The 9,781-nt window shown below is 31.8% G+C and overlaps 2 protein-coding genes across 4 annotated transcripts in view; one reads left to right on the forward strand and one right to left on the reverse strand.

Annotated features, from left to right (window-relative positions):
* Window positions 1–2,819, forward strand: part of LOC111626160 (protein PFC0760c-like) — a 47,314-nt gene extending 44,495 nt beyond the window's left edge. For all 3 annotated transcript variants that reach the window (XM_023369462.1, XM_023369461.1, XM_023369460.1), the window contains one exon: window positions 1,816–2,819. In XM_023369462.1, the coding sequence (XP_023225230.1) occupies window positions 1,816–1,961 (146 nt within the window). In that variant the 3' untranslated portion in view covers window positions 1,962–2,819. The remainder of the gene's footprint in view (window positions 1–1,815) is intronic.
* A 3,025-nt stretch (window positions 2,820–5,844) lies between these two features.
* LOC111626162 (7,8-dihydro-8-oxoguanine triphosphatase-like) overlaps window positions 5,845–9,781 on the reverse strand; it is a 7,432-nt gene continuing 3,495 nt past the window's right edge. Inside the window, exons 2-3 of the mRNA XM_023369465.1 lie at window positions 6,126–6,271; window positions 5,845–6,065 (exon numbers count right to left, since the gene is read on the reverse strand). Coding sequence (XP_023225233.1) covers window positions 5,890–6,065; window positions 6,126–6,271 — 322 coding nt within the window. The 3' untranslated portion in view covers window positions 5,845–5,889. The remainder of the gene's footprint in view (window positions 6,066–6,125; window positions 6,272–9,781) is intronic.

Here is a 9,781-nt window from a genome sequence, read left to right on the forward strand (position 1 = left end):
ATTACTACTTTCTATTTCTAGAGAAATTTTCCTATTTTATTAGATAATTGGTAGAGTACAGCTTTGACTTGCATGGCTAAATTCCTGTTATCCCTCTAGCAAGAGTTTCTTCCTCACAAGTTTTCCATACTCCAAATTGGAACTATAGTTTAAATATAAATGAACCGGAGATCAAAATTTTTATCAATGCCAATTTTCTATATTGCTTGTAAGTCTTGGTTGGTGCTGCCAGTTTTGGTGGTACTGGCAATATAGTAAAAATTGTTGGCCAGTGCCACCATATTATCTTTGGCTCAAGAAAAGGAAAAACTTCTTTATAAAGACAGATTGATTACAAATTGCTAATTAAGTAGCTTCCTTAATTAATAAAGTTGAAATCTCATCTAACTTTTTCTCCTTTCTTACTTATCTTATTAACAGCATTATAGGTTTAGCTAGTAGAGTGAAAAATTTTAATCTCAGTCTTTACCGATTGTAAAAAAACTTTCTAATTTACTAATGTTATATGGCAGGGGTGGGCAAACAAGAGTTAAGTGGGTGCCGAAATAGGTTTTGCAAAATGCATGGGAGCTGCAGATCTGTACTGCACTTTTATTATATAACATATTTTCACAAAATTGTAAAAATAATAAAAAGCAGAAAACACTTTCAGCAAGAGCCGCATGTAACTCAAAAGAGCTGCATTTGCCCATGTCTGTTATGTGGTAATCAATTCTAGGGTATCTTTAAGCTGAATAATATAAGTGTTAGCTTTGTGTGGAATAAGATGATGATATTTTATTATCTTTACTGATCAATACCAAACTGGGGATTATATATAAAAATTATGGTTTGCAACTTATTTGGAACTTATTATGGGATTCACTTTCTTTAAACTATTAAAAGGATTTATATTTTAAGAACCACCAGCCTAATAGATACTCAATATTAGACAGTCTTGAAGTTAGTAAAAATAACTATTGAAATCAGACCACATTAATATTCAAATGTACTGTATGTTAAAGAAATGCTTATTCAAATCACAAAACAATTTTCATGGGCTATTAACTACAAATCTTGGCCAAATTTCATTTGTGACACCCAAAGACATCACAGGAGTGTGGCAATCCTTCAACACTTCAAAAACATTTATTGTATAGTACTTAAAAAGGACCAAAAAAATTTGTAATTAATGATAATCTTCAATTTTTGATGCTTGTATGAGTGAATAGCTACCGTTGTTATTTTTGTATTGATTTTTCGGTTAATACTTGGTTAGCACGTCATATTGTTTAAATAATTTATAATGGGTGTCATCTCTGAGGAATACATTTAATACTGGTAAGAATAAATGAATTGAATTGTTGAGCAGTTGATGCTCAAGAGAGTATTTTTGTTGTTGGTTGTCCTAGCCTACAAAACTTTGTCACAATGTAAAGAATAGTCATTTGAACAAATCCAACATGTGGAATTTGCCCCAATTAATTTGTGCATATGTTTATATGACCTATAATTTAATTAAAGTTGTGGCAATAATCATATTTTGTGATTGCCACATTTGTTAATTAATTAGTACTTTAATTTGGGCTTTACAAAAATTGTAAATTCAAATTTTACATGGATAAGCGAGAGACTCAGATTAAGTCATCAGATTAATGAATGTAAACAAGAAAAATCTTAGTTCACACTTCAATAAAATATTTTAAGTTTTTTAAAATTATTTTTCATATTTTATAAAAATAGTTCTATGTCAGTTGAAGACTCAAGCAATCAATATGTTAAATGAAGTTTTTTGTTAAAGTAAATAATTATTAGATTTTTTCTTCTTAAATATAGCGGAAATGAAAGAAAAATGGAAAGGAACTCTAAAGAAGAAGATCAAGAACAAAGATAAAAAATCAAAAGGAAAGAATAAAAAACAAAGTTCTTCCAAAGGCGAACAAACAAACAAAGATTCAAAACATAAAAAAAATTGGTTTTAAGAAACTTTTATAAAAATTTTATGATAAATGACGACTGTAATTGCTGGATAATGAAATAGTATCCAAGCCAGTGTACAGTACAAACACTGTAATTTGTGTACAGAAATTTAAATTTATTTATAACTAACTAGTTTATACATAAAAATATTTAATTTTAAAACGAAATCTTCCAACATGTTAAATTCACAAACAGTCTGTACACTTCACTAAATTGTTATTACTTAATTTTTTTTAAATTGTAAAATTTTACATATTTATAATTGTGCCATTTTAAGATGCGTTAGAAATCTCTTACATCGCGGGAAATCGGAAGTAGTCGAGAACAAAACTAATGTTACTAAAAGTTTGCAGCTTAAAAATAATGTTAAGGATTAACCGCAGATTAATTTGTTCTCAAAATGAATCATTGCTAAGGAAATTATTATTATGTACATAAATTGATTAAGTGAACCTAATGTATTTGGGTTAGAATAAAGCAATTAGCCTAATTTTTTGGGAAAACAATTGGAACAATTTTCGTTTTTATAAATGTGTAAATTAATTTTATAATTTTCGTTTTATCATTGCATAATTTTATTAAATCTTGATGCATCAAGTAAAAAAGAATAATAATAATTTTCATATTGTAAAATGTAAATGTTGGTTGTATCTATTTGATCTCTATTTACAATATTGTATAAATTTCTTTTACTTAAATGAGAACACTATTTTATAAATTAAAAAAATTTTTATAAGAATTAATGTTATACAGTATATATTATACATGTATATGGTGCTACCAGAGTGTAAATTTTGACAATGGCAGCTACAATTAAAAGTTTAATGAAAAAAATTAAAAATAGTTGCTAAATGCTGTTATCTATTTTGTTTTATTTAAGATTGTTTTGATGGTTATAATTGTGACAGAAGAACTAGAACATTAATTCACATAATAAGCTAACTTTCATCTTAGTGTGGAAATTTTGTGTATAAGAATGTGCTGATACCATGAATTAATTAAAGGCTATATATTCTGTCACAATTGTATCTATTACAAGTGACTGGGTTGGTTGGCACAAGAAGAGATGGGAAATGACAATTTGTATTACTGTTACATAATAAATCGTGGTAGTTTAGATTAGGTTTGAGCTTACGTTGGTATACCAATCCACATAAATTACAGATAATAATACTTCCTTCATAATTAACTTTGGATATACTTTATAACAATAGAGAAATTGGCCATTGTCTCCCATCATTAAAGAAATCTGGATAACACACCACAAATCTAAATGTTGTAATTGCTAGTAACTGAACTGAAAATTATCATCATTTGCAATTATTGAATAACTTGATATAGTAGTTAGATTTTTTGGTAGTTAGATTTTTTGGTAGTTAGAGAGATTTTGGTGTATACTCTGTATACACCAAAATCTCTCTAACTACCAAAATTGCTCTATTATGAAACGTTTCAGTCACCAAACGTTTTCGTGTTTTTTTGTATTTTTGCCTCCCTATAATGAAAGGCACCATTTCCCTTCTATCGGACAAGCTCTCCAATTAATGAAGGTGTAGCATGCGTGCGGCACCTGATCAAATTCAACATTGTCGTACGATTAGTCGGCACAAGAACGGATAAGAGGGAAAGATTAATGCACCGAGGGATAAGCGTCTAGTTCCTTGGTAGATGGGCAACCAGAACACAGGGAACTGTGCCAGATATTAGTGTGGTACTGGATGCATGTTTACATTAGTAAGAGCAATCGATTCACATGCTTTGCATAGTTTGCAATTGTTGATGGCTGTGTCATTCTGTGCCAAATTGTTTTGAAAAGGCAGGCATGGACAGTTATGGACAAATTTGTGGGGATAGTGGACAACATTCTGTCTAAAAACATGATGCAAACTACTATTGATACATACTTGTTCATTAAAAATTGATTGGTGTATGCAGTAATTCAGTTACGGTAAAAGTGTTTTTTTATTATATTATGTTCCAATTATAAACTTTTTACTCCATATAACGAAATCTCCTGAAAAACAAAATAGCAAAATTTGGGGGACAAAAGTCAGACAGAGATTCAATAGTGATTTTTAAATAAATTACATTAGAAATAATGTTCATTTTGATTTTTAAAAAATTTCAAATGGAAATTTTTTCCTATCATTCATTCATTCAAGCCAAAAAATTTTTAAAAATTCAAAATCTACATGAATAATAATTTGTATTATGGTGTTAATTAATTCAAATAGTTTTTTGGTGAATATTATCAAAATATAAAAAAACATCCAACACTACAGTTTTTAATTAAAACTTAAGGTACTGAATGGGAGTTGGATAGACTTATAATATACAGTACACTGTGTTTTGAATATTAATGTTAAATGTCGACTCCCAAAAATTGGTAACACTGATTCCTGTATATATAGTCAGTCAATGACTTATATTTTAAATTAATTATTTTATTAAAAAACTTTTATTATAATATCATAACAAATGATGCCCCCATGCAATTTTTAAATGTTGCCAGAAAAGTTTAAAAAAAATCCAGTAAAGAGTATATTTTTTTATTTGCTCTTAAAAGCATGCTTTTTGAATATATTATCAGTGTACAAAAAATATAAAATTAACTATAGATAAGAATTTGAATTTTGTACAAAATTCAAAATTATTTTTATGGCCCAAGTCCAAAAATGCCCTTGTAAAATAAATACTTTTATAGTTGTTGTTTGCTTCATATCTAGTATAATTTGTGTACTTTTTAATTGTACAATCCCAATTCCCACTCAAAACTTTGAGCCTAAATCATCCCTGATCATCAGGTGTCAGATCAAAAGACTTTTTCCATATACAGTAGCAGTACTTGATCAATTTTGACATACATTAGTATTTTCTAATTACCTTAATTTTTAAACATAAATTTGCATATGCTAATTAAAACCAGAAATAGCCAATAAGGGACATATGTTGAAAATCATCGTATAATTTACACTTTCAATGACACCATCATTAAATAAAAAGTATCAGATTTCAGAAATGTAGAATGTATATTATGGCCTCCCAACAGAAAATTAATGAACATGATCTTCAATGTGTATCTTCAATGTGTATCTTCAATGTATCTTTCAATGTGCTTATCTTCAATGTGTTCACTAGTATGCAACACACAATAAAGTCAATGGTTTTAAATACAATACCTAAATCTATATATATAAAATTGCTTGTCCTGACTGACTGACTCATTCACTGATTCATCATCGCCCAGAGCAAACCGCTTAACCTAAAGAGGTGCAATTTGGTACACAGTTAGGGTACGTCATGAAAACACTCACTAAGAAGGGATTTTTCGAAATTCCCCCGCGGGGGGAGAGGGAGAGCATTAAGGGTTAACCGGAAGAATGGCTTCTACTGTACTACTTTAGATGCGATTTTTTGTTTTTATCTACTTTTTAGTAGGGTGCGCCATGGCAGTGCACAATAAGAAGGGAATTTTCGAAATTCCCCGCGGGGGGGAGGGAGAGGATTAAGTTTTAACTGGAAGAACGGCTTCTACTATACTATTTTAGATGCAATTTTTTGTTACGTTTAGTCTTCATTAAGTACTAAGTGTATTAAATTAACAACATTTTAGACATTTGTTATAAATATTTTTATATATTTTGATTTTTTAACCAAATGTTCGAACCTTTTTAAATTATAGAACGATTGTAAACGTTCCAGAAAATTGATCAAATTCAAAATAGTTTGTTTGATGCTCAGCAATTCTCATCATTCTCAGCGGTAGGTGTTATATAACAATTACTATGGTTGTTGAAATACTGAATTATAAATGGGGTTTGCTTGCAGAACCTCCGCGGGTAAAGTCGCGGGTAACAGCTAGTCAATCATAAATTAGATCTTATTTAGTAAAAAAATAATGTCTAACTAAAAATTTATTAGCAAGATTTTTTATTCAAATTTTTCAACTTCATCTAATTTATACTCTAAAAGTGTATCGTTGTCAAAAAATTTAAAGTTTCCATAAAACTTGGAGCCTTTAAGAAATAATGGAAACCAATATTTATCGTCTGCCCACATTTTATCATAAGGTATAGAATTTACAGGATACCATTGTGGTTTCATTTCTATAGATAAATAAATTTATTATTAACGGTATTTTAATTTCAAAACTTATAGGACATTACCTTCACTCTCCTTCGGTTTGCCTTCGTAACTCGATGTGGTAAAGACGTGAACGTTGAGTCTGAGTGGATTCTTCACGAATTCGAAATCCAGGATGCCAACTTTCTTCAGCCAATTAGCTTGAAGATCACTTTCTTCTTTTAATTCTCTGTAAAATACAGAAATATGCTAGTACTTTGTATCAAATTTATTTTTATAATCAATCATTTCTTTTAAAAAACAACTAGAAATAGTTAAAATCAAATATAGATTTTAATGATGATAATGCAGTCTTAAGTAACAACTTATGATATTTTAAGGCAATGTGTTGTTCAAAGCTGAAACTTAATGAAGGTGTGAAATTACTTATTGTTATAATTCAGGTTATACACAAACTGAATGGTCTACTGAAGCAAGCTCAAACTAATTAGACTAAACACATCTTGTCAAGAGACTTCCAGAGTTTATTGCTAAATGGTATCCAAGTACTGAATCTTCAGTATGAACTTAAGAAAGATGGATGCAACCGTGTTGATCGTAAGAAGTATAAACCAATTTTGGGGGTCTTGTTTAATTTTTTCAGACATTACTTTTAAGATTCTCATTCAGCACATTTTGTAGCATTTCAGTTGAGACTAACCCATGAAGAAATATGTCTATTGAAGTGCATGCAGGTCCCATTACGTTGCTGTCAAATCACAAGTTTTGCCGCTATCACTCACTCACACAGAAAAAAATGCTGCATTCTGTTTCCATAACCAGATATTACATACCGTTCCACGATGGATTAGATTTTGTGTATGTTGAAACAGGTTTGCATCGGTATTGGATCTTTTGAAAATTAATCATTACTAAGAGCTGTATTTACATCAAGTTTTCTAGTTGATCTTCAGAATGCAATTACTAAAGTATTGCCCAAGTAGAAATATAGAATGAATCTACATCTGATGACAAATTTTTGTGACATACCTCTCAAGAAAAAATGTTCACGGATATTTACAATTATAGATGAAAAAAAATATTTAGTTGACATAAATGACAAATTTTCCAAACTGGCATCACTAATATCTGTAGTTTTTTTCATACACTATGGCAGCGATTCCCAACCTGGGGTACACAATAGGTTGTTTAGGAATACAGAAAAAAGTTAGTTATTACGACAGAAAAAATAATATACAGTGGTGCCTCGTATAATGTCTGCCTCGAATAACGGATGCTGCAAACAACGAACTTTCTGTTTGGCCATTACGTGACTCAAGCAACGGACTGGCTGCGAACAACGGACTTTCTGTTTGGCAGTTACGTGAGGTGAACAACAAACTTTCTGCGAACAAGTGCGAACAATGTTTCCACTCTTTTGCCATTGCCAATGATAATCTGCTATTTTTATAATATACTAGCTGCAAGGACCCGCTTCCCTGGGTTTTTATTTGTTCGTACATTTTTATGTAATATACTTTTTTTTATATATAAAAGGCTGTTTTTTCTAAGTAATCTAGAATCTAGCTGCAAGGACCCGTTTCGCTGGGTTTTTAAAAAGTAACGATAGTGAAGATTAAGATAATTACATTATAGCCAATCTTACCCGTTTTCACAGAATGCAAGAATTAGGTCCCCCGTTTCCAGACTAATTAGAGACCTGGTCCCGATTCTATTTCTGAACGTCTTCTGTTCACGTCAACTCAAACGAACTATTTTCAACGTTTCTGGAACAAATATAATCGAACCAATATTCGAATTTTATGTTCAATTTAATTCGAACAAAACATTTGAAATAGAAAGCCACTTTCATCAATCCCATATCTCCCGCACCCTTATAGCTATCGAGACGCAACCCACCCTGGTGCACGAATGGAGACTTGGGGCTACTACCACATACAAACACCATTCATGTGCGATGTGTAGTTTTTGCGGAAAAGTGGAATAGGGACACACACGTCCATTTATATATATATAGATTAGTATTATTAGAATATATTATTAGTATATCTGAAGTACAGAGCTCCCGTTGGGATTCAGCTTGCTCCCTTGTTTATTACGTGCATCACATCAGTGCAGGGTATTTACTAGTGATGCAACGAATAGTATATTCGGCCTCAGGCCGAATACTCAGCAGGAGCATGGCCAAATAGCCGAATATTCGGCCAAACTATTTGGCTTGATTAACACATGTATGAAAATTGGCGCGCAAACCACATTATGGCAAGAATCGTGCACCCTGCTCTCTATTGGCTCGCTGTCACTACACTTCTCCAATCGCGTTAATTCTTGACAGTTGTAGCAGACAGACATGAGCGTCATGGCAGTATGTTATAAGTGATGATATCAAATGTGGATAACAATGAAATGACCTACACCTGTAAATAGAGAGGTTGCGGCCGAAGTTTTCAACAGTAAAATGTGTACGTCGGATGTTCAGCGCCGCCTTCCTGTAAGCCTAGAAGTTTGACAATGGCATTTGGAACATCGAGCATGATTCCACTAACGTTCCAAATGCCATTGTCAAACATCTAAGCTTACAGGAAGGTGGCGCTGAACGTCCGTTGTACACATTTTTGCATTGAAAAGTCAGCTGCAACCTCTCTAATAACGGAAAAAGAAGAGAGAAGGACCGCAGAGTGAAAATAAATATGAAATTGAGTCGATAACATAATCGAACAAGTCGAGGCAGCTTATTGGCGAGAAATTTGCAGCCGTAAATGCCAAATAATTGTTCTCGTAGACTTCGGAAAGCTAAATGCTGTAATTAATTAATTAATTAAAATAATTTAGACCTACTGGAAATGCATCTGCACAGTAAGCAGGAGTTGCGGGTTCGTGTCTCGTTCCGGGCCGATTTTTTCTTCCAGTAGGTCTAAATTATTTTAATTAATTAATTAAATTATAATTATTAAAGTTAATATGAGATGGTGCCTAATGTCTATCTATAGTGCCAAATTGGTTTATAATTTATGTAATAGCCATAAATAGCCGATATGATTCGGCAGTTGTTGATATTTAGATGCAAGTTAAGTTATTTTATTTGCAATCAATCTTTTTAAGAGGTTTGTGACTTTGGAACAGTACGATGAGTAAAAAAAGGTCTTCAGTTTGGATTTACTTTGAAGAAAATGACGAAGATTCGCGTAATGTGCAATGCAAAGTATGTGATACAAAAATTTCTCGTGGAGGCAAGGGGAAAAAAGCTTCGACGTCCGGTTTGATAAATCATTTAAAGAACAAACACAAGGAGAAGTATCAGAAAATACATAAATCTATATCTCAACGAAAGAAAACACAGCGGATGATGTCGTTCCCTGTTCAAGTAAGTCCACGAAGCAATTAACCCTTTACGACTGCCAAGAAAAAACAAAAAAGTGGGATATAAATGACCCTCGGGCTGTGAAATACCATTATCTGATTGCCGAAATGATAGCGATTGATAATGAACCACTGAACATAGTTGAAAGATCTGGTTTGAAAAGATTGTTAAATGAGATCCTGCCGAGATATGCCATACCGAGTAGACCGTACTTTTCAGAGAAAATAATTCCTGAACTTTATGGAAAAGTAGTAACAAAGATTAAAAAAAAGCTTGAAGACACAGATTATATATCAATCACTACCGACTTGTGGACGTGCTTGCAAAACTCTGTCAGTTTCCTCAGTTTCACTGCACACTGGCTTGACAGCGATTTTA

The sequence above is a fragment of the Centruroides sculpturatus genome, unplaced genomic scaffold (assembly GCF_000671375.1).
Source record: "Centruroides sculpturatus isolate CEXI.00-Female unplaced genomic scaffold, Cexi_2.0 scaffold472, whole genome shotgun sequence".
NCBI classification, from domain to species: domain Eukaryota; kingdom Metazoa; phylum Arthropoda; class Arachnida; order Scorpiones; family Buthidae; genus Centruroides; species Centruroides sculpturatus.